This window comes from Molossus molossus, unplaced genomic scaffold (assembly GCF_014108415.1).
Source record: "Molossus molossus isolate mMolMol1 unplaced genomic scaffold, mMolMol1.p scaffold_m16_p_9, whole genome shotgun sequence".
NCBI classification, from domain to species: Eukaryota; Metazoa; Chordata; class Mammalia; order Chiroptera; family Molossidae; genus Molossus; species Molossus molossus.
In genome coordinates this window covers 18,585,328-18,609,758 of record NW_023425403.1, presented here as the reverse complement: position 1 = coordinate 18,609,758, position 24,431 = coordinate 18,585,328, and the positions used below count along the sequence as shown (strand labels likewise).

Below are 24,431 nucleotides of genomic sequence, written 5' to 3'. Positions count from 1 at the left end.
GACTAAGAGCCTTATGAGAAATGGGTGAGGGCCTGGGAATAAATGGAATACTAATCTTTAGCTTGTTTCTCCCTCTTTCCTCCCTCCTCCCCGTCTTCTCCCCAAACAATCAGACCCTAAGTGGTACAGCACCCGTCCTCTGGCAGGGAGAGCTTTGATCCGGCCGGTGTTCTTCCCTTCCAGGAAGCTACTTTGCGACCCACACCTGCCTCCCGTAAGACCACGCCAGGGAGCCGGGTGCAGGATGAACCGGCAGCTCGCTGTCCGCCCAAGATGCACCAGACCATCCAGCTGAACCCCGAGAGCCCGAAAATGTCTGCGTGCAGTGACTTTGTGGAGCACATCTGGAAGCCCGGGTCCTGCAAGAACTGCTTCTGCCTGCGGAGTGACCATCAGCTGTCGCCCAGCTGTCCCCAGCCCAGAGCAGGCAGCCTGCCCCCTCCTCGCCTGCCGCCCAGGCCTGAGCACTGCCGCCTGGAAGATGAAGGTGTGAACAGCTCGCCCTACTCCAAGCCCACCATCGCCGTGAAGCCCACCATGCTGAGCTCCGATGCCTCTGATGTGTGGACGGATCAGAGTGCCGACGTCTCACAGGTGAGCCTGACTCACCCCTGTGGTATTTTTACAGGGGCTGCTCCTGTGGTAACACTTGGTGGCTGGCTGGCAGCCAGGAAGGGCTATTAGAGCAAGACTCCTGCAGGATGGCTGTCTTGAGACTGCTCCTTCCTGGCTGCTACCTTCCTTCCTATCTGTTCCTTTAGGCTAAAGACCCTTAGTCCGTACCCTCGAAGTTTATCTGGAGACTGTGCTCATTATTTATTTGAATAAATATCACGACACACAAAATGAAGCGTTTTTTAAAAAAGGTTTTAAGCCCTGGCCAGTGTAGGTCAGTGGTTAGAGCATTGACTCATGGACCAAAGAATCTTGGGTTCAATTCCCAGTCAAGGACACATACCTGGGTTGCAGGTTTGATCCCTGGCCCCAGTCAGGGCTTGTGCAGGAAACAACCAAATTATGTGTCTCTCTCATATCAATGTTTCTCTCTTTTTCTCTCCCCCTCCCTCCCTCCCTCTCTCCTTGCCTTCCACTCTCGAAAAAGCAATGGAAAAAAACATCCTCCGGTGAGGATGATCAGGAAAAAAAAGTTTTTAAGATTTTTTAATCAATAATTTTAAATGTATACACAAAGAGCAACATTACATGACGAATTCCATGCATCCACCATGTTTCAGCATGTGTCAGCAATCCTCAATTCATGACCAGTCATGACCCCACCTTCCCTCTCCCATGATTTTATTATTTTTATTTTTATTTTTTTTATCCTCACCTGAGGACATTTTTGCATTTATCTTCAGATAGAGTGGGAGGGAGAGAGGGAGGAAGAGAGAGAGAGAGAAACATCGATGTGAGAGAGACACATCGACTGGCTGCCCCACCCACATGCCAGGGACAAATTGCAACCGAGGTTCATGCCCTTAGCGGGAACCGAACCCGGGACTCTTTGGTCCGCAAGTGGACGCTCTAACCACTGAGAAAAACCAACCAGGGCTCTTTCATGATTTTAAAGCAAACCTAGTCATTGAATTATTTTGGTATTCTTTTAAAAAAAAATGAAGTCTTTTAAAAATTAAAGCCACAATACCATTATCACACTTAAAAATATTAGCAGTAATTTCCTCATATGATCCCATTTTCAGCCAGTGCTCATATTTCCAGTTGTGAAGCTTAGACTTAAGATCACTAAGTAAAACAGTTACATCCCTAGAGGGTAGACCATTCTGCTCATTCCACAGCTAACGCTCGCAAAAGCGTAATTATTTAGACAGCACGGACAGCCTGCTGCCTCCAGACATGTCTACGGAGCTATATGTCTGGGACATGTTCTCAGAACTGCTTGCAAACTCTTTGACCTCTTTGCCTGTTTTAGTTTTTCGAAACCATCGTAGTGAGTGGATGAAGGAGTGTGAGCTTCTGTGACATCAGAGGTCAGCGTTCAGCCAGGGGAGGCTTAGTTGAGGAGAGGCGTCTCCCCTGGTGGTACTGAGCTCAGTGTGCCCTCAGGGCTGCTCAATTTTTGGTAAGCTGGTTGCATCCACTCACCAGGTCAACCTTCACAGACATAAGCCAGGGACTCTTCATTCGGAGTCATCTTGGAAAAGAGCCAGATCCGGGTCCTACTTTGAGGCTGCTGCTAAAAGTGGGGGTAGGGGAAGTCTTAGAAGGGGAGAAGGAGGGGACAGTGACTTCAGGGATGAGAATGACCAGTTCACATTATTTCTCGTAGTGCAGCTAATCCAGCCACTTATGCAGGCCTGGGCTCAGGTCGCTGCCTGTAACTGGCAGGTCTTTGGCTCAGTACAGCTCAGATACCACCCTTCACCCTCCTGCCCCTGCCACTCATCCAAGGTGTTTTAAAAAGCCTCATGACCTTGGTTTCTTTAGGAAAGTATCATGACCCGGTTATCAAAAGACTATCAAGCACAAAAATTCAACAAAACCCAAAACTCTCTTTTCAGAGCCCATAGGAGAACTTATCCATCTTGCGGTGTGGGGGGAGAAGGCAAAATGTTCTTTTCTAGAGTGATTTTGCCCCTGCTTCACAGACCTAAGCCAAAAAAGTGGCAGGCGGAGGTGGGAGGGCGGCTCAGGGTGCGGGGTGGCTACGCGGGCCCAGCGGGGACCAGAGGGCGCGAGGAGGTCAGAAGGTAGGCGCACCGCCCAGCTTCTGCTCAGCGCGGAGACTGTCGTTGTCATGCCTCTCCCCTCTCACTTTTCCCTCGCCCTTTTCTCTTTGACCAGATCTGGAGACGGCCCCCCAGCAAGCTCCCCCTCCCGAAACAGGAAGATGTGCCTGTGGTCTACCTGGGCAGCTTCCGTGGCGTCCAGAAGCCTGCCAGCCCCTCCGCCTCTGGGGATGGCCACCCTCGCTGCCCACCGGCATATGCCATGGTCGGCCTGCACAGTCCCGGGGCCCGGGGGGAACGAAGCACGGCCTTCCACCCACTGAGCTTCCCCGAAGAGAAGGCCGGGCGAGAAGAAAAACCCCCGTTTCCCTACCAGGAGCTGACCTCCACTCAGGAGAGTTTCCGCCAGAAACTGGCTGCCTTTGGCAGGATGACATCTGGCTGTCACAAGGGCCCTGGGCTCTACCCCTCTGCACAGCCCCTGCGGGAGTCCCTGCCCTCAGAGGATGACAGCGATCAAAGGTGCTCACCCTCCGGGGACAGTGAAGGGGGAGAATATTGCTCCATCCTGGACTGTTGCCCCGGGAGCCCTGCTGCTAAAGACACCTCTCAGGCTGAGGGACCCCAGCTCAGACCTGGCGGAGGGGACTGCTCTCCACCCTGCTGGGAGCAGGGAATGTGTGCGGGGCCCGCTGAGGATATGAAGCAGGTTTTGAGCCAAGGCCCCACTGAGAACCCGCCCCATCTGGGCCCCAAGAAGCTGCCCCCTCCCTCCGAGGCCGCGGGTTCCTCGGATGGGCTCTCGTGCGGGAGCACCAGCAGCGGTACCAGCAGCCCCCTCGCTCCCCACCTCGAGAGCGACTACTGCTCCCTCGTGAAGGGACCTGCGCCGGGGGAGCAGCAGCACTCTGGCTGCCACATGGTGACCTCTAGCAGGGGCCTTGGCCTGCCTGGGGAGCCCCAGCCCCCAGCCCACCCCAGGGAGGCCGTGCAGCCCGAACCCATCTATGCTGAGAGCACCAAGAGGAAGAAGGCGGTGCCAGTGCCTTCCAGGCCGCAGGCCAAGGCAGAACAGGCAGCAGCTGCCCCCGGCCAGGGCCAGGGCCAGGGCCAGGTAAGGACGGCCAACACCTGGGCTCAGAAAACAGCGTCTGGCTGGGGCCGGGACAGGGAAGGCCTAGATATGGCTCCCAAGGTGGCGGCCACCATCACAGTCATGGCAGCCCACCCAAAAGAGGACCACCGGACAATCTACCTGAGCAGCCCGGACTCCGCGGTGGGCGTGCAGTGGCCACGCCAGCCTGAGAGCCAGGACTCTGAGGCAGGCAGTGAGGAGGCTGCAGCTGGGCAGGGGATGAGCTCCAGGGAGGGCCACCGTCACAATGTGAATGAGGACGTCTCCAAGTGGAGACCTGCCATTCCTCCCAAGCTGTCCAGGAGTAGCCCCCGAGGGTCCCCGGTACCACCGTCCACCTCCCCGCAGTCCGACCTCAGCGAAGGGAGCTCAGTTGTCTGCATGGGGCCCCAGCCCTCATCCAGGCACCCCACTGACCCCGCTGCTTCCTGCTGGGCCAACGGTGTGGCCAGCCATGACTCTGTCAAGTGTCCCCCACCTGCCACCACTGCATCAGCCTTGGACCAGAGGCGGCCTCGGCACCAGACCGGGGCCTGGAGTCGTCAGTGCCGGATAGAGGAAGAGGAGGAGGTGGAGCAGGACTTGTTGGGTCAAGGCTGGAGAAGAGAGATGGAAAATGGCACCACACACCCCTCAAACTCCTCTACCTGGCATCATCTCTGCCCCACAGACAGCTCCTCTAGGCAGAACGACAAAGCTGGGACTGGTATGAGCAAATCAGCCTCTTTTGCCTTTGAGTTCCCCAAGGACAGAAATGGGATTGAGGCCTTCTCACCTCCTCCGCCACCTCCGAAGTCAAGGTGAGTACGCGTGTCTGTGTGACTCGGGCCTCCCCTGGCAGGACAGGGGGCTGCTCCAGAAACCCGTTGCACCCGCACCGAAGGCCTGCAGCCCGGCTCTGGGTCCTGCGCTCAGGACCGGGGTCTGCCCAGCCCTCCAGCCTCCTGTACATTTCTGAGAGCTGTTGCTCATGTCCGTGGGCAGCAAACAAGCCTACAAGCAGTGCCCTGCTTGGGATTGGCTATCGGAATGAATTTTTCCAAGAAACACTGCCAAACTTGCTCTTTCCTGGTGCCCATAACTTTATATTCTGGTACTCTCTCTCTCTCTCTCTCTCTGAAGTGTCCTCAGTAGGCTTTTCCAAGGAAACTCTGAAATCCACTTACTGAAACACGGGAAAGGCGGGGCCGCGCTCCAGATCTGGGAGAGGCAAAGGGCAGAGCCAGTGTGTGCGGGGAGAGCTGTTACCACGGTGGCGGTGGGCCTGGGAGCCAAGAGCAGGACAGTGGGAGGCTCTGCGCATGGTTCGTAAGCCTTAGATAGGATTTTTAAAGAAAAAAAAAAGTAGTTTCATTTTGGCTGAAACTCACAACTTGCATGGCTGCTTCAGGGCTCTCTCCTGCCCGTTGAAAGTACCTTTCAAAGGCCCCCAAAATTAAACTTCCTTTTTAAGGTACTGAGTTGCTCATGAGATTTAAATTGGGGGGGAGGAGATAGCCTTTCTGATCAGACATCTCTAGCCATGCCATTCCCAGCGGTACTCATGTGCCCTGGCTGGAGGTCAGAAGCAGGGACTTGACCACAGAGAGCAGCTATGACACTCGACTCTGGACAGCAAGGTATGTGAGGCTGTGAGGGGCTCTGACATGGGTCGCTTCCATGACCACTGTGTTCCGGTTGCACTGGCCACCTGCCATGCAAGGTAGACATCCTCTAGATCCTCAGGGGATGGCTGACTCTCATTGGTTACAGCTTTAACTCCCTAAACAATGAGGGGTTCAGCCGTAAATGTATGTAAATGGCATTTACTACGGGCTGAGAGTTAGATGTATTAACTCATTTGGTTATCAGAATAGCCCTTGGAGGTAGGAATGACCATCTCCATTTTATAGATGACGAAACAGGGGTAAGAGCTAAAGGAACCCTCCCAGGTCACACAGTCGTACCTGGCCGTCTGGCTCCAAAGTCTGTGTTCCTAGACCCAGGGCGCATGTCAGCAGGCAGAGGAAGTAAGCAGGGCGTTGGATCTGCCTGTCTCAGGCCTGGGCAGGTGAGTGAGAAGCACGGGCTTTGACATTAGAAATCACGTTGCGTCCGTCTCACCTACAGGCCGAATGACTTTGAACAAGCCACTTGCGATGACTGAGCCTCCAAGTCACTCTTTAAAAGAGGATGACAGTAACAGTAGTTCTATAACACCATTTATGAAAAGGCTCAATGAGGTGAACAGGGTCCAGTGCAGAGGTTAGTTATTTAGGCAGACGCTGTTCCCTGTGGCAGGGACACCCACACCTTATAGGAATGAACCTGGCACAATCCCAGAAATGCCACCTGAGCTTTGGAGAAGGAACTAAAATGTTCTCATTTAAGAATCGTAGGGCTGGAAGAAACCCCAGTCACCATAGCAATGTGTTACAGAATAAAAATTCAACCAAGTAAAGCTAAAGATCTCATGGGCTTTATTCAACCATTCATGAACCGGGCAGCATCCCACCTAGTAAATAGAAAGGTGCTACAAGGAAATGGAAGGCTGTTATAGGTAGGGACAGGGTGAGACAAGGAAGTTAAGAGTGGCTTCTCTTAGGCAAGGTCACCTTCCCTTAGGGGAAGACAGGGGTTCTTATCAGGCACATGACCTCACTAGGGTTGAGAAATTCCAGACTGATTTGGGTTAAAATTCCATTCTTGGGAGAGGCGAAAATTGCTGTTAAATTGGGTGTGAAATCTTGGCGGGGCTTAGCCACAGTGACTCCATTTTGGGCCTATTGTTTCTTTTTAACAATTCCTCCTTTTTGATCAAACCCTCAGTCTGGGAGATGTGATCAAAATTTAAGGCATCACGCCACTCAGCTACCACTCTGTAGTTCCCAAAGCTTTTTCATTGAGCCTTTTATTTGCTGAATCTCTGGTAGTAACAGGTTACCACTTTGGGCTCATAATTTTTTAGGGTAACTCTTGTCAGGCACAACTCACTTCCACTAAGGTGGTGTTGTTAATGTGTTCATTCCCAGGGCTTGTTGCCTTTGCTCGTTTAAGCCAGGAGTCATCCTGAAATATTTCTAGCCTGAAATAGTTTTCTAAATTCCAGAGGTTATCTGCCTTAGCATTGGTCTGGGAGATACAGGTGATGGCATTTTCTTTTACTTTGGCCATTGACAAAGTAAAGAAGAGGGAAAAAAAGAAGGAAAGGGTTTATGTTTAGTTAAAGTAGGAAGTCTTGATACGGCATCTTGGGCAAAAGCCGTCTACATCAATGTCAGCTCCTTCTCTTTGTAGTAAAGAGTTTGGATAAAAATCAGTCATCCTCCTCAGTTCATTCAGTCCCATGTAATTAATTCTTGCTCTTTTTGAATCCAGTTTTTCATTTTTATTTTAATTAGTTCTGGAAATTCCCACCCAGCTGTGCTCCACGATCTCAAAGTCATCAGAAATCTGCACTTGTCAAAAGTCCCCTCAATGAATCTCCTTGAAGACAAAGCACTTTGCAGGAACACTTGATAAATCATCAAAGTAAAACAGTAACTATAAGTGACACAAGACTTGAAAATGCCCATTGTTAAAGATCTGGTGAGAGTTTATTTCAATAGAATTGACAAGGAAATCTGCTCATTCCTGTAACATGCAACATTGTATAACATTATACCAAAACATACTAGACTTGAGGAATTTCATACGATTTCTAGAACAATTATAACATGTACTTACACTAATACAACATAAAGAAAGCTTAGTATTACTTGTTATTTGACTATACTTCCCATGTATATTAACATATTGGATAAGCCTAATTAGTTTAACATCTCCCTTTTTATGAGAAGAGAGATAAAAAATCCTTTGTGATGTTCTAGGAGCTTTCTAGAAAATCCCAAGTTAGTTTGAGGTCAAAAGACGTCATTTGGAAATTGATTTTGAGAAGTTTGTTAAAAATAGCAAAAGGCCCTGGCCAGTTTAGCTCAGTGGTTGGAGCGTTGGCCTTCGGACCAAAGAGTCGTGAGTTCGACTCTGGTCAATGGCACATACCTGGGTCGCAGTTCATCCCCAGCCCTGGTCAGGGTTGTGCGGGAGGCAACCAGTTCATGTGTCCCTCTCACATCAGTGTTTCTCTCTCCCTCCCACTCTATCTGAAGATAAATGGAAAAATATCCTCAAGTAAGGGTTAAAAAAAAATAGCCAAAGGTTTTAAAAACATTTAGTCAAATAGAATCATAGGTCACTGTGAAACAGTATTTATTTATCCATTCAACCAAAGTGACAATTAAAAATTTCACAGGCAAATATAGAAGGTTACATAGTTCTGAGCGAAAATTAGCTCTTTTAATATCAAGAAGACTAGTTCTACCAAAAGTACACATCCTACTTTTCTTGAATATAGAGGTGTTCTGTTTATTTCTCAGCTTTAATTAAATATATCAAAATTCTTAACTTTTAAAAACCTTTCATTTCTAGAGAAAACTAAGAAGTAAGCAGTTGTGAACTGTCTTTTACGTTAGCGTTCTGTGGATTGGTAGACTTATAGATACTTTTTGTAACTTCTAGAAACGTGCTTTCTCATAGAAAATTTCGTTTACTAATAAACCCAAATATCTTTAGATCCTCTGTAAAAGGAAACTGAAAGTGGAAAAACTTCTTCAGTAATTAATGTTTCAGTATTTTATTTTAATTGGAAATGATCTAGATAGTTAATAAATTCCATCCTTTAGCTTAATCTTAACAAAACTTGGAAGTTTCAAGTTACCAAAAAGATTTAGGGGAGCTATTTAAAAAGTCCACCTAAAAACGTTTCATTCTTCTTACATTTATTTAACTTCCTTGTCCTTGACAATTATGTTTAGATTATGTATGAAGATTTTCAAAGATGGAAAAATGTCGGACGATCTTTGAACAACATACAAGGTTAACGTAATGTCTTCACTCGGGCCATCTGTTAGAGGGGATCTACTTGTAAGGATCTGCTACCCCTGCGAACAAAGACAACAGATTTCATGACGTATTGTGTTCACTCAGAACCCTGGAGGAAGAAGTTTTTTGAGGCCAGGCAGTGTTACTTATACTTACTTAGATCCATCTGCTTTCTAGGGCCATTATGAAAGAACGGAGAATGATGTTGGGTTTGCTTGTGGTCCTGTTTTCCAAAACTCTGACTTGGAAGAAAAAAAAAATGGGTGCTAGAATGACTTGACTTTCCTCTGGTCTTATTTTGAATGTTTGGTAATCACTTCTGTGTCTGTCTGAGATGTCCTCTATATCCTCCCAGAGGGTCCTGAGAGCCCCCTTGTGATAATGCCATGGAGCACACAGGTTCTCACTGCTCATCTGATGTGCTGACAGCACTTGAGCTTTCGAGGTGTGAAGCATGTGCCCAGCCCTCCTGGGCCGGCCGGGCAGAGTCTGGGTTCTTCCTTACCCGCTGCCGCCAAGGCAACCTCCGCAGACACAAGCTCATACCTACTTAGACTGACAGACCCCACTGAGTCTCTGGGTCACCCCTGCTCCAGTTTTGGGCGGACTTAGAAGGTGAGGAGCGACAAGTGCTGCTGGTCAGGAAACTAAAACCTGCAGGCGAGAAGTGTGAACGTCTTAGTTTAAATGTCACATGCAAGACTGAAGGCAGTTTAATGAGAGCAGAGGTGCCTGGGGAAATAATTAAAATACAAAAGAATCAAATTTATTTCTGCCTTTTATTTCTTCAGAGCTGCAAACCTGTTTTTAAATGACCTGGCTTTTGAGTGACAAGGTCAGTTGTGTGAGAATCATCTGATTGGCGCAGACTAACGTCTCACAGAGCAACCCCAAATTAGGAAGGTAGGCCTGAGCTCAGAGCTGGAATAAAGGCCACAGGTAAATGAGAAATAGGACACATTTATATGGTTTCGTTTCCAAACAGTCTGACCCCTGTGAGACTGATCTGAAGAAAGTGAGGGATGACCTTGTTTTGCAGTTGTCACTCATGTTAATTATACTTGTCACCCACCACTTAACTACATTCCCCCACTCCCATGGGGATTCTGGGGAGCAGACACTGAGTCTGTCCTTGGGCTTTTGGTCACTCTTAATTTTCCTCCCTCCCTCTCACGTTGCCTCTCAGCAAACAGGTGGTGACAGTGTCATAAATGCAGCTGTTTTCTGTCTAAGGAAGTGGCCACTGTGCTAACCAGAGCCGTCGGACCGACTTCACTGTGTGGTCTCTCAGTAATGTGGTCTCCGCATGAGCCCAAGGATGGGACAGATGAGTGAGATGGGTGCTGGCCTCCAAACCACATATCCAATCTGCTTACAGCTCCAAATGCTTTTCCCTCTCGGGGCGTGTCCTCCCGGAGCGGGTTACAGGGATGGAGCAGTTGCTGGGAAATCCCATAGTCTCGATGCATAATGGGAGTTCCCGTGTGGCATTTTGAAAATCACACTCTGTAGTAGAGAGAACCTTCTCTGACTGTTTAGCCTTTTTGACAAAACTGAAATAAGTCAGAGGAGGTTGAGTCGGTCCAGGGGAGAATGAATACTGGGCATACTTCAGGGGGAGAATCCCCCCTCTGCCCCACCCGCCACCATACACAGAGTTTGGCAAACAGAACAAAGCACGTGTATCACCAATGCGAGGTTATGTGCTGTTCCCTGCCAGGGGCAAATTAATAGTTGGCCTCTTCCCCCAGTTTGTGGCTCAAGCCTAAAAACACTGGACATCTAATGATGCCATAACACTGAGAATTAAAATGGATTTCTATTTTTCTATTCTGTAATTTTTTTTTAAGTCACTGAGTTGAATAGTAGTATATTAAAATATTGATGACATCCTCCCCATTTTTGAGTATGCATCCGTGGCTAAAGCTAGGGATTAGAGATTCTTTAATTCGTCAATATCTACGAATTGCCCACTTTCTGTTACACTTTGTGCAAGGTATCAAAAGGCCAGTGACTTCCCCTTAAGGCCCCTGAAGAGTGAGTTGATGTGATTAAATCAGCAGATGTGTAATATGGCCACCAAAGGCTCACCCATGCTTTGGTTCCCTTTGATGAGACTGGTTATAATAGCACCTGGATTCTCAGCACATCCTCTGTTCTTCTGCTCAGTAATGCAAAGTAAGCTCAGCTTGGTGCCCAGGGTGCCCAGGAGTAGTCCTTCCTTTAACTGTCTTTTGACCTGATCCAAGATCAAGATCAAGCTTAGTCTAGGCATATAGATAACCATTTATTAAAGAAACAGATGCCAGATGCTCCTTAAAGATAAAGAGCAGGCTTAGTCATCTGTAATTCCATAATATCCTGTGTGGTGCCTGGCACAAAATAGATGCTCAAGAAATATTTGTTAGTAGACAGTTGTAGACAGAGACCACTCCCTGCTTATTTCAGTTTCTGCAAAAGCACCTAGCCCTATGCTTTGCACATCAGCGATGCTGAGGAAAGGAGCAGCAGCTATCAGTACTTGCATCAAAGTCTGTCTCTGAAGCCCGGGTCCCTGATTGTCCGGTTCTCTGTTCATGCCTCTGTTTGGGCAGTTAACACATTGCATTGTATGAAACTGGATACCTGTTTGTATCTCCTCAAGCTTTTGTGAACAGGGACCATGCTTTACTTTCCTACAGGATCCCGTAGCACAGTGCCTGGGTTATAGTAGGCATTCAATGAAAGATTATTGAATTCGAAAAAAGAGGTCAGCGTGAACTACAAATTTTTCACTGGACACCCCCTTATAATTCTGTTGCTAGACTTACTCCATAGACATTGTCACCTTCAGTTAAAGAAGCTGAGGTTAATAATTATTAATGCTTTAAGGTGGGTAAAGGCCATGTGGACACAATGCATCCTTTCATGGATTAATTACTCCCCAATGATTGTAAATTTCACTGTTGCTACTGGGCTCTCTTACTGTGGCTTGTTCTCTCTCTCTCTCTCTCTCTCTCTCTCTCTCTCTCTCTCTCTCTCTCTCTCTCCCTCTCTCTCTCTCAGCTGAGCAGGTGTGTGGAGCCAGCCCTTTCTTGCCACAGAATGTTCCTTTCAGGCAGTCATCGCCCAAGAACTTCTTTTTCCCCCCACCAACGAGTTGCAAGGAAATCTAGGGTGTGGTTATGCTTCTCTGAAAATAGATTTTCCATGTTTTCTGAGGCAGGTTGGAAAACACACACCTGGGCCATATGGTCAAGCCCCTTTTGTCCTCGAGTGATTAGAGGGACTTTGTTCCTGGAATGGCCAGCCCACTTTTTGGGTGTGGAACTCAGTAACTGGTGAGACATTTGCCCTGCTTGAGTTGCAAATAATTTGTTGCCATTTGGGGAATCACACTGTGCTCATGAAAGGATTTGCATTTTCCTTCTATCAAGGTTGATAGACCAACTGCAAAGAATATTCAGCAGCCCTTTCTGCAGCTAGTGACTTTCAGAGTTTAAAATCAGCATCTTCATCCACTGTGCTGAAATTGCTCCCTTTATTGACTTTTGGTCAGATCCTTAAAAATATTGGGCATTAAGGGTGTTCATGCTGTTTCCATACAACTCTGTACAATTCCCTGCTTCAGCTAGCTTCTGTCTAGAGCCTGGACAGCTTATTCTCTGTGCTTCTCTAACAGGCTGACTTACATAAACAACTGTTCTTCACCAGGGGAAAGGGAACTTCCGGATCAAAGACTACTAAAAAAAGTCCTTCCCTTTTTGCTCAGTGTACCCTCCAGTTAATTTTAGTATCTATCACTATCAAGTGACCTCCCTGACTTCCTGGTAGTTGGGTTTTGGGCCATTTCATGCCACTAATGCCTGTGCTATAAAAGCTGAAGCCTGAAACCTGGCGAATAATTGGCGGTGTGACCGCTGTGTGGTCCTGACTGCAGAGAGCCCTGTGGAATGGCTCCTGCCCTTCAGAGCTCCACCCAGCAGTCGAATGAATAAAACACAACCGTGCTGGATAAATACAAGAACAGCTGAGATAAGCTGACATATTGATGAGTAGTATAACTTGAAGATCAGGAGGAAAGGTTAGAAGAGCTTGGGAATTTGAAATCAGTCATAGTGGGTTGTCACTTAAATAATTCTTATTAATATGTGCAGACGAGAAGGAAGATGTCGTGACTGCACCTTTTTGAACCATGAGGACAGTTAGGCGAGAGCGGAGGCAGACACGATCTAAAAGTTACCACCTGTAATGCAAAATCATCGGTGGTCAATAACTACTCCCCATACTGATGTAAGAGTTCCATACCTGGGAGGGGACCCGTGGTCTGTCCAGCCCAGGTGACCCTAAGCAAAGTGCCTGGCAGAACGTGGTCCTCCTCTGATTACAGCTTCAAATTTCAGACTGTCATGCCAGAATGTTTTGTTTCCTCTTAATGAGTAATTGTGAATGTGTCACGAGTTTTAATGAGTGATTATGACTAGTCCATGAGTTTTTGGAATCCAGAATGTTAGTAAATAACAGTTACCACTAAATTGATTTTCCACGACTTAAAGCCTTATTCCTCTTTATGGACCTTAAGTTAAAGATTTCAGCCCTTAAGTCTTGTTAAATAATGCACGTCCACTTAGCCTGCCTCTCTGGCTTGAGGCGCTTTCTGTGCCCCAGATTGGGGGTGGGGGTGAGGAGGTAGGGTCAGGAGGTATGTCAGAATCTTTGGGAGGAATAGTTTAAAAATAGAAATTACATATTGTAATATAAATTTAAATTTGAGATACAAAAATAAAAGTACTGTTTTCATAATACATAGTACCATTAATTGTTTCAAGTCTTCTTGACTGGTGACAAGTTAGACGATCAGTTTTATTGAGATATTCAATTTGGGGACAGAGCAGGTGTCTCTAGGAGAAAGTGGAAGAAACAAGGACAAGGAGTTGTCCTGATTTGTTACATTTGCCGGGTCACCTCCCTTCAACTCTCTCAAAATGACTTCTCTACAGTCATGTCCTCTCTAAAACGTGAAACGGGGAATTGTCTGGACAGGGAACCCTAAACCCAGCCCCTTGATGCCGCTTCTCACCCTGCTTCCAGCACTTCGCTGTGCCCCCTGGAAAAGCAGAGAAAGGCCGTGAAAGGCATTCTTCTTTCAGCTCAGAAGCTTGATCTTGAGAGTCATTTTGTTCTAAACTGAACACTGAGGACTTAGTACAGGTGGAGCTGATATGAATACCCAGTAAAATTAAGTGCAGAGATGGGCAAAAATAGGTTTAACAGTTGTGAGAATGGGAAACACAGAGTTTATTCTTGTATTATCATTTGTTTATTATTGTATTCCATACGAACAGCTGTAAACCTACCTTTGTCCTACCGTATAAAGACTACACTATGCCCCAGCAGTCTTTATTCCTGAGTGTATGCCTCGGAGAAACACACACACACACACCCCAGTCAGTACGGGAGCATGTGCAATGAAGATTGTTTCAACACTGTTCATAGCAGGTAGCTGGGGCAAACCCAGGTCTTCATCTCTAGGAGTTCCAGGGGCTCACTAGGGAAACAGGAAAGTAAAAGATAGTGAGTATAAAGTGAAATACTTAATAGCAGTCAAAAACTATGGATAGTTGTACATACAGAACTATGGATAGATGTATATACAGAAACTACGGATAGATGTATATACAGAAACATGACGGACCTTAAACCGGTATTGAGTGAAATAACTAAGAAACAGAACAAGATCTGTAACACAATGTAATTAATATAAATTTAAAACACACAAGTAAAAAAAAAAAAAAATATATATATATATATATATATATTTCAAGCATAAATCCAAGAGTATATATCCAAGGAGACACAGTGTGAGTACCTGGGAGTGGGACATTGGGAAAGGAGGGAATTAGAAATGGGGACGAAGAGAAAAACTAAAATAATGCACGTTGACTTGAAAGTGTATAATTAATTGAGGCATATGGTTATCTCATCTCTCTGCACTTTAAGCAAATACAAACCTGAAGAGCAACTGAATCATGGAGAGAGAGAGGATATACTTGAGAGAGGTAAGAATTAAGAATATCAAGAAGAGTGAGGAGTGTTTGGAATAGCCGCTTTGGGAGATGGGGGGCAGGTGCAGGAAGGCCAGGGAGCCCCGGGAACTCCTGTAGACAGGAAGCGTGAGTGCACTGTGGCCCCGTCTGCCTGGTCGTGTACTTTCCTGGAGGAGCACTGGACTGCCTGGTGCAGGAGTGAAGAGAGAAGATGTTTGGAGCTACCTGTGTGGTGTGGTGATTTATAATGAGAAGTGCATATTTGGTCTTCCTCCCCAGTTCTGCACCAGCACTCCTAAAACCTTCAGGATTTCCTCAGTGCTGAATTTCTCAACAGCCATAAGAGTGTCTTTTATTATGTCAATGAAGTGATTTTTGGAACCCACCTGAAAACTGAACTGGTTGCCAGGGCAAGCAACCATTGTGATTAGAAGGTTGGAACTGTCAGCTTCTTCCCACAACCTTCTTGGAAGGTAGAAGGACTAGAGGCTGAATCAGTTGCCAGTGGTCGATGATTTAATCAACTGTGCCTTTGCGATGAAGCCTCCATGAAAACCCGAAAGGACAAGGTTTGGAGAGTTTCCAGGTCGCTGAACACATGGCGGGGGGGTGGGGGGGGCACACTGGGAGAGGCATGGGAGCTCCACACCCTCTCCCCATACTCCCCCCTGCAGCGTCTGGCTGTTCCTCAGATATATCCTTTCCAGTAATTTTTTTTCTCTGAGTTCTGAGAGCTGCTCTAGCCTATTTATCGAACTCAAGGAGTGACTCTTTGGAAGCTCAATTCTGTAGTCAGTCAGAAGAATAGGTGACAACGTGGACTTGAGCTTGGCCTTTGCAGTGGAGGACAGTCTTGTGGGACTGGGCCCTTAACCTGTGGGAACTAATGCTAGCTCCGCATCGAAGATGTCAGAATTGAGTTGATTGGTGTCCAAGAACCTCTTCAAAGTCAGGTCTGCTTGGTGGTGTGGGAACCCCGTTCCATGTTGGATTTGCATGACCAGAGTCCTTACCTAGGGTGGGGGGTTTCAGCTAAGGCTGAGGAGAAGGACATGGAGCTGTTGAGGAGCAAGTGAGAGAGGACTGGAGAACTGACCTGGGAGTGGGGAGGGGACCTCATTCTTATTTTGCAACAGTCGGGACCAGAGTGGGAGTGAAGTAGCTCCTTCTAGGAGCTTTGTTACAAGTAGCCCAAATCTCTCAAGCCAGGAGGGTAGTAATGAAGTCTCATATAAGTAAACACATATTTCTTAAGCCAAATAGCTGGGCTCAAGATCTGGGTCAGCAAAGTAGACTTGAAGCATTTGCTGAATCAAGAGAAGGAGGGATAATTCTGAGAGCGTGGTTGCCAAAACCAATAGTCTAGAAACAAAAAGATTTTGGTCAGGCACAGATCATCGTGGTGGACGGATTGCAACAGGAATAGGTCAGTTCCAGAGCAGCAGCAAGTCCCAAGTTGGTGAATAATAACTGGCTACTATTTTGGTTTAGTCAATCACCAGAGTCCTCTGTGTGTTGGCGGGGAGACTGGGGAGGAGTGTGAAGGGGACAGCATCATGGGAGCTTCTTTTTTGTAGGGGGAGGCAAGCTAATATAATAAAAGAGGTTATTCTGTTTCTAAATTTTTGTATAATGGAGCTAAGCAACTTGGTCATTTGAGGAGTATGCCAGCCCCTGAGCCTGGGGCTACACTGAAAATTATCAAGCTCTTGAATGTGTAGATTCAAAGTCAGATCTGATTGATGCACAGATGAACTGTTTTAATAATTCTAGAATAATGCCTGTAATCAAAGTATCACCTCAATTACCTTTCTTCTTTGAGTCTTCTTAAAGACACGATAAAAGTGGAGATATCAGGAAAGAGTTCAATCTCTAGCCCATCTGCTGTTTTCTGCTTCTATACAGATATCCAAAAGAATTACGGGTTTACTGGAGGCTGTCGAAGTCCCCTCTGCCTTTCTGTGTCACTATTTCTATTTCTGTCTCTTTCCTCATCCACCCGACCATCCATTCATCCATCCATCCATCTGTGCATCCATCTACATTCACCTTTCTATATAGCTTAACATTTTCTCTGCCCTGGTGCTGTTGGTAGCACTCGTTAAATATTCACTCAGTGAACCTTCCTATCAGCCCCATGAGATAGGTGCTGTTATCCCCAGAGGGGAAGCTGAAGCACAGAGATTAAGAGCCTTTTCCAAGGCACACAGCCGATATAAGCGGTGGAGCCAGGACCCAAACCCAGGCGTGGAGCCCCAGTGTTCACACTCTTAACCAGCACATCCATGGGCTTCCGAGGTGACTCTGAAATCCAACTGGGACGTTTTTCAAGTGCCTCCCATGACTGTTCTTCTCAAAGGCTCCTGAGGGTCCTCCCACACAGTACTGGCCTGTGGGCTGGGCAGCTGGTAGGGGGTGCCCCTCTCTGGATTGCAGCTGCTGGGTCTTGACCTCCATTTGTTATTCATTTCTTTCTTTCATGTTCCCATCCCATCTGCCCCTTGTAAGAACAGATGTAAGAGCTTCCTCCTTGACTTTCCAGGCCAGGAGTTGAGGGCTCATGGTTCTTAAGCAATTGTGTTGGAGATGAAAGTGTAGTAGACTGGTGATGGGGTCAAGCTTCTGGCCTCTCTTACCTCTCCTCAGCCTTAGCCGAAGCCTCTCCCTGCTAACTCCAAACAAGCATTGGCATCCCCTCTCCTGCCCCAGGCAGCCCCAAGCTGCTTTAGCAAAGTACATACCCCTGCAGACTGGGGACCCAAATAAAGCACTCCAATTTTCTGAAACCAGAATTTTTTAAATATTGGTATCTCTCAGCGCTAAAGCATATCTGTATATAGTCAGGCAAATGCCTGCACGTTTCCATTTGACCAGTTTAAGCATTTTTACCCTTGACCAAAACCAACTAGTAACCTAGATGTGTATGTGTTTCTCTATGTTTAAAAATAAGTGTGGCTTTAGTCCTGTTTCTAAATGGTTTCCACTGAATGCAAAGCATATTCGTCTTCGGGTTGAACCAAAGGGTTTTTCAGCTTGTAGAGCCCTGTAGTGCATTAACTGCAAATGCAAATGAGTAGGCCTGCACCATCAAGTCATTTGACCAACAGTGAAACTGACTTCCTGTCTTTGCACAAGCTGACAGATCAGTGAGGAAAGATGCCCCCAAAGTAGACGGGACTCGGACACTTGCTACAGGATTCCCTTAGCATTTTCATCTCACCAAAGACAAAAGCAATGAAAACCTGTCCAGCTTAGTTATCTGTTTCCTCATCTCATGTCCCAGAAAACAACAACAACAACAACATCGCAGAAGATACAAACTCTGTGCACTCAGCATATTCTGGGATTGTTGTATTTTGTAGCTATGAGAAGTATCCAGCTTTGAATCCAGCTTTCCTGAGGGTTGCTGTTTGCTCAGTGTTCCTGCCTTTTGCAAGTTTTGCTGGGCAAGTGTAATTTTTTTCTTAAAGGAAACATTCATCCTCCCAGATGCCACCGAGTTATTGAAACAGAGGCAGATAAACTTAATCAAGAAGCATTTAATAATTACTCTGTGTTCCAGCATGTCCTGACTGTGACACAGCTCCTCAAACAGTTTATAACAAGCTGATTTCACATGAGACAACTACACTAATCTAACCAGGATTCTAGCTGAATTCTCGGTGATGTGGATCAGGCGCCATTCAGTGTGAGCTCCAGAGGGGACAGATGAGTCAGCAGACTGACATGGTTTGGGAGGGATTTGTAGGTAAGTGATACCGAGGCCGAGCCGTGAGGATGGAAATGGTTTGAAGGGGAGAGTTGCTCCCTGAGTCAGCATGGGGAAAGGAGAGGAACACAGGGAGCTTCGGGGATAATGAGAGACTAGCCCAATTGGAGCAAAGGATTTATGAGGGAAGGTAGCAGTGTATTAGCTAAAGTGGTGATAATTTGTTTTCCAAACAAGAAATCTAGGCATGTGTTCTAATGTATAAACAATGGGGGGCGGGGGATATGTGAAAGCGAGATTGTCAAAGTGTCATTGGTAGAAGTGGGGTGTTCACTGGTGGAAGTTGGGGGTCCCTTTCCCCACTGGGTGTTAGGGGTCAGGTTCTTACAATATCTTGAGAAAAAGAATTTTCTAAGACTTGCACAGAGGATGAGTGATCTTTATTTGTGTGGAATTATATCCCTCAGTCTCTTTTTTAAAAATATTTTTTCTTTATTGAATTTCGAGAGAGAGAGAAAAGGAGAGGGAGAGAGAGAGAGAAACATTGATGAGAGAGAACATCGGTTGGCTGCCTCCTGCATGCCCCACACTGGGGATCAGGTCCACAACCTAGGCATGTGCCCTGACTGGGAATCGAACCGGCGACCTCTTGGTGCGTGGGTCAACATTCAACTAGTGAGCCACACCAGCTGGGCTCCCTCAGTTTCTAAAGTCCCATTTCCCCTAAACCAGTCCTGGAAGAAGTACAGCTGGGGATTTAGCAGAGCTAGAAGCAAAATCAGTGTCCAGAGTTTCCGTCCCATGGTGGAGTTGAGTCCAGCACAGCAAAAGGCTACTTCCAGTCCATCAGCTCATTGTGGGGTCCACGTGGCCATGAGCCATGTGGGCTAATACAGGAGCGCACACCCCCTGCAACAAGAGAGCCAGGAGTGCAGGTAAGGGAGGGGGGTGGGGGGCTCCTTTGTGTAGGAGCTTACATATCTCAAATCTTCCCACCTTGCAGTGGCCACACCTACTCTGGCCAATGACCTGTTCCCAGGTGTGACTGACAGGCAAGCACCTCCCTCCCCTACAGCAGACTTCACTGGGCATTCATCTGAATTCGGCTTCCCTTTGCTCCTTTCCTGTTATTAATACGTGGGTCATTACAACGGTATCAAAAGGAAATCTGGAATATGTGTTTTTGTCACCACAGAGGACCTGGGTTGATCAGTATGGTGGCCGAGGTCGAGAACCCTTACAGGAGCTGTGTGTGGGACTCTTCAGAGTCGGCCAGCATTGTGAGAACAAAATTTGAACAGATTTTGAGTCAGGACGTTCTACCCCAAGGCTGCAAATCTTTTCTGAAGATGTGGGTGGAACCCTCTATACACTTTCTTCGATGAGCTTGCCGAATTAGAAGGGATCGTGTCAGCTCTACCCACTATTGTATCCCCGACACTTAACAGGGTGCTCGGCACACAGTAGGTAGTCAACATTAATTTGTTGAAAAACCTGGAAATGGTATTCAGGACAGACAGGACGAGGGACCCACTACAGGTAATACAGGCATCAGTTTAAAACGGGGTGCTCTGTTTACCAAACAAACCTGGTGTTTCAGCTTGAGCCATTTAAGGATTTTGACTTTAGGATGTGGCTAAATAGTAGAGAATAAATGAGGTGACCTAATGTATTTTTGAAGGCAGTCGAATCGCTTCTACCGAGGGAGCCAGCGAGGTGATTGGAGATTGAATCCTGCAGGTCACGGAGGCAGAGCCTTCCCTGCTTCCCTGTGCTTTTGCAGGAAGTGCACTTTGTAGAGAAGTCAGAGAGGAACTGAGCTGCTGATTCACAGCGGGCTGACAAGGTGCGCGGCTGCCTCTGAACCGGCCCTTGGTCCTCGGGGCTGCTCCACGGACCGGGACCGGCCGGCAGCCACTGGCCCAGCCTGCCGCAGGGCTCGGAGGCCAGGCCGGCGAGGACGGCACCGCGGGCTGGCGTTTAGGATGGTAAGAAGTTCTCGTTCTTTCATTCAGGCAGGACTTGGTGTAACTGCATCTAAACCCGTTCTGTTTCCTTAGCAAGTTTTTGTGTGTAGCGTTTTCTAACCTGCTTTCTGAGCTGCCTCCACGTTCCTCCCCGAGGGGTCACTGAACTTAGTGCATCGGCCCAGCCCGGAGGGGGCGGGTGGACGGAGCCGGGCCAGAGAGCTGCTCCGCAGGGCGCTGGCATTGCCTGAATCCCATAGGTTTGCTCCGGAGGCAGGAAGCGCTCCAGCGAGTGTCTGGACGAAACCAAAGCGAGGGCAGCGGCAGTGAACCTCTGCGTCCGTACACTCGAAATTGCGCCCTTGAATGAGGGTCTAGCAGCCGTGCGACGTCGGACAGACAGTCTGTGCCACGCTCTGGGCCCGGCGTCCATTAGGATGTGGACGTTCGGCAAGCTCGGGGGTATTTTTAGAAGAGGCTTGTTCCTACAAATGAGGAAGTCTGGCAGATGGCTCTTCCGCCTAGATTATTTTTTCTAGCTTTCTCCCAATGCAGGATGGAGAAAACCGGCAAAGCTTCTTTCTCTGAGGACAATGGGGGGAAAAGCCATTCTAAAAACACAGGGCTGCAGCTGCGGGCTCAGTCTCTGAGGACGCAGTGCCACTGGCCCTGTATGTCACCCTGCTCTGCTGTGGCTGTGCCTCATCAACGGGGCAGCAGGAAAGGAAGTCCGAGCTAGAAGGAGTGCATTTATCACACTACGTGAGCATAGACATCTGTTCGGGGCTGTGTCCTTACCGCCCTGATAAGAATGTTACTCACCACTCAAAGAGGAAAGACTCCACTATGTGGTTTTAGCCCATTGAAACCACTTCCTTGAATGATGTGACTTCAGATTTCACCTTCTCGATAGTTTGCGCTGGTTTTTTGAAGGACAAAACTTATCATTAATGAGGAAGAAGTGCCCTTAAGAAAAATAAGTATTGTCTTGTCATGTGTCACTGCGTGTATTCAGATTGCCATTTGGCCTTAGGTCTGGTAGGATAAGCTGTTGGGTTCAGAAGAGTCACCTTTGGAATATTAAGCCCTTTTCAGGAAGCTTGAGGAAACCTATTGCACACACAGACTGGAAACACAGAATGACTTGGTTGTCAGCCTCGAGTGGGCTGGCAAGCTTCCCCTTTCATTTTTAAATCTGATGTGGCCTTGCACATTCTCTAATTAAATTCTCTAGGAGGGCAGATTACACGGGTTTCCAAGGTGGAAGATTTCTGATGCATCTCACACAAGAGTCATCACTCCCAAGATTGTGCTGTTAAGAGACAGGGTCACCCTTTCCCTCCCCATTTACCCCTGAGCATTCCAAACGTGTATTGGGTTTTAGTTACCTGGTGGGAACCTGGGCTTCTTGAGCCTTTTTTTTGTAGAGATACAGTGATGTCCCCAGAAGTCATGATGACATATAACTGTGGCTTGGATACTAAGACTTACAGGAGGCTCCCTACTTCCCTACACACACACACACACACACACACACACACAGTCTGCAGAGAATGTATCCTGCAATCATAGGAATACTCTGATTTTGTCTGCATTTAGTTGGTGAGTCTTCAAAACTGTAACTTTTCCACCATAGTGACTAGATGCAGAACAATTATCCTGCAGAGCCTGAGAAATAACTTTTTCACACACAAGGCTGTTCTGTGGTGGGATCAGTCCTCACCGAGCCTGCCTGTCCGGCTGTGAGGCATCCTGGCCGTCCCAGTGGGCCACCCCTTTGTGCCCCTGCCTTCCAGAGCCTCCCCGACAGGTTCGCAGAGTGGCCATCCCTGGGCTCATTCAGGCCCTGGTGCTTTTTGTTCCTTTTAGAAATGTTTGTTTTTCAGTTTATCCAATATTTCAAGCATACAATAAAGGTCAAAAGTAATGTAACTGTCATTTATGTATTTCCCTAAGATTTTTCAAGTATTAACATCTTGCCATTTTTAAAAATATTTTGAAAATAAAATATTACATTGGAAGGTCCTTTCTTATCAAATTTTCATTTAGTTTCCACTGCTACCCAGAGGAATCACTATCTTGAAGTTGATGAGTATTATTTCCACTTTATTACATATATGTGATATAGAAAAAATATATAACATTGTTGTTTTTAAAATGTATATAAATGGTATATGTACTTAATACCACTTGTATACGATACTTGACTCATTTGAAAGCTACTTGTAATATTCATTTTAAGAGTAATTTTCGGCCCTGGTCAGTTTGGCTCAGTGGTTAGAACGTTGACCCACAGACTGAAGGGTCGCAGGTTTGATTCCCGGTCAAGAGCATGTACCTGGGTTGTAGGTTTGAGCGCCAACCCAAGTCAGGGCCTTGCGGAAGGCAAACAATCAATGTATGTCTCTCATATCAATGCTTCTCTCTTTCTCTCCTTCCCTCCCTTCCATTCTATCTGACAGAAATCAATGGAAAAATATCCTCAGGTGAGGATTAACAGCAACAACAAAAAAGAATCATTTTCATATTGGTACATTAAAATCAAGTGCATTTATTTTGTAATGCTATATAATATTATACTACAATATATTCATTTTTTTTATGATGTACATTGGAGTTTTAACAATCTTTTAAGAAACACATAATCTCGCCCTGGCCAGTTTGGCTCAGCGGTTAGAGCGTCGGCCTGCGGTCCGGAAAGACCCGGGTTCGGTTCCCACTAAGGGCACGTACTTCGGTTGCAGTTTGTCCCCGGCCCTGGTTGGTTGTGCGGGTGGCAGCCACTCGATGTGTCCCTTCACGTCGATGTTTCTCTCTCTCTCTCCCTCCCACTCTACCTGAACAAAAAATGGAAAAATGTCCTCGGGTGAGGATTAAAAAAAAAAAAAAGAACATCTGTGGGCTAACTTCACATTTGAATGTAAATGTAAAAATCCTCAGTTAAACATTAGTAAAACTGAATCCAGCCGTGTGAAGTAAATTAAGTGTATGCAAAGTGTGCAAGTTATTAATGTAACTCATCACATTAACAGAATGAAGGAGGAAAACAGTGACTTTGGTGTAGATGCAGAAAAAGCATTTGATCAAATTCAATAACTATACATGACTTAAGAATATGAAACACTTTGAAAACTTGGAATCAAAACACTTCCTGAACCTGATAAGGAGCATCTACCAAAATCTGCAGCAATCATGCACTTGGTGTTGAAGCAGATCTCGTAATGCTCTGGTACTGAGTTCCCTCTTTTCTTTCAGTGCTTTGCTGTTACTTTAAATAACTGTGTGTGTGTGTGCGCGCGTGCTCATACACATATTTATGTATTTTTTAGTTTTATCTATTTATATACATGTCATCGAGTGTTTTTCTAAATGTGTGGAGTGGTGAGCGGTGCCAGCTCAGCAACCCTGGTGCTGGAATTTCTCCCTCGGCACTTTGCTGAGCCTGAAGACCCAAGAGCCAGCCCAGACCTCTCTGGAGGGGGCGGAGTAGCTGGATTGCCCGAGAGCTGGCTTCTCTCCTCGACTTGGGAGGTGTCGCTACTCACAACTTCAGATTTTAGCTTCATCTGAGAGGCCGTTACTAATGGATCTGATGAGAAAAACGTTTTATGAGACATCCATGATTGTATTTTGCCATAGACCTTCTTCGGGATTTGATATTTCCAGGTTCCCTACAGTGACACTGAAATATAAATATAGCATTAATCGTAATATTGTCTGTCACCGCTGTCACACTTCATCTGAAAACATTTTTCATGGTGGTTCTCAGGGTTGAAGATGGAGGGAGGGAGGGAGAGATTCTTCCAGAAAGCACTTTTCATGGTAGCAGGCAAACTTTCTCTAAACTTCTCTGCTACTGAACAAGGGAGTCCGGTGACTGAAGACCTATACAGGGCCTGGCCACGCTGAACACACAGAATAATCAATACATTCTTGACTGTAAGGTCATATGCATTAAATAAGGAGTTCTGATGCCAAATCAATACTGTATTGTATATTTCCTGCAGC

General features: G+C 46.7%; 1 protein-coding gene across 1 annotated transcript in view; it reads left to right on the top strand.

The window, feature by feature from the left end:
- The first annotated feature begins 273 nt into the window (after positions 1-273).
- Positions 274-24,431, top strand: part of PRAG1 (PEAK1 related, kinase-activating pseudokinase 1) — a 44,088-nt gene continuing 19,930 nt past the window's right edge. The window contains exons 1-2 of the mRNA XM_036250647.1: positions 274-594; positions 2,803-4,622. Coding sequence (XP_036106540.1) covers positions 274-594; positions 2,803-4,622 — 2,141 coding nt within the window. The remainder of the gene's footprint in view (positions 595-2,802; positions 4,623-24,431) is intronic.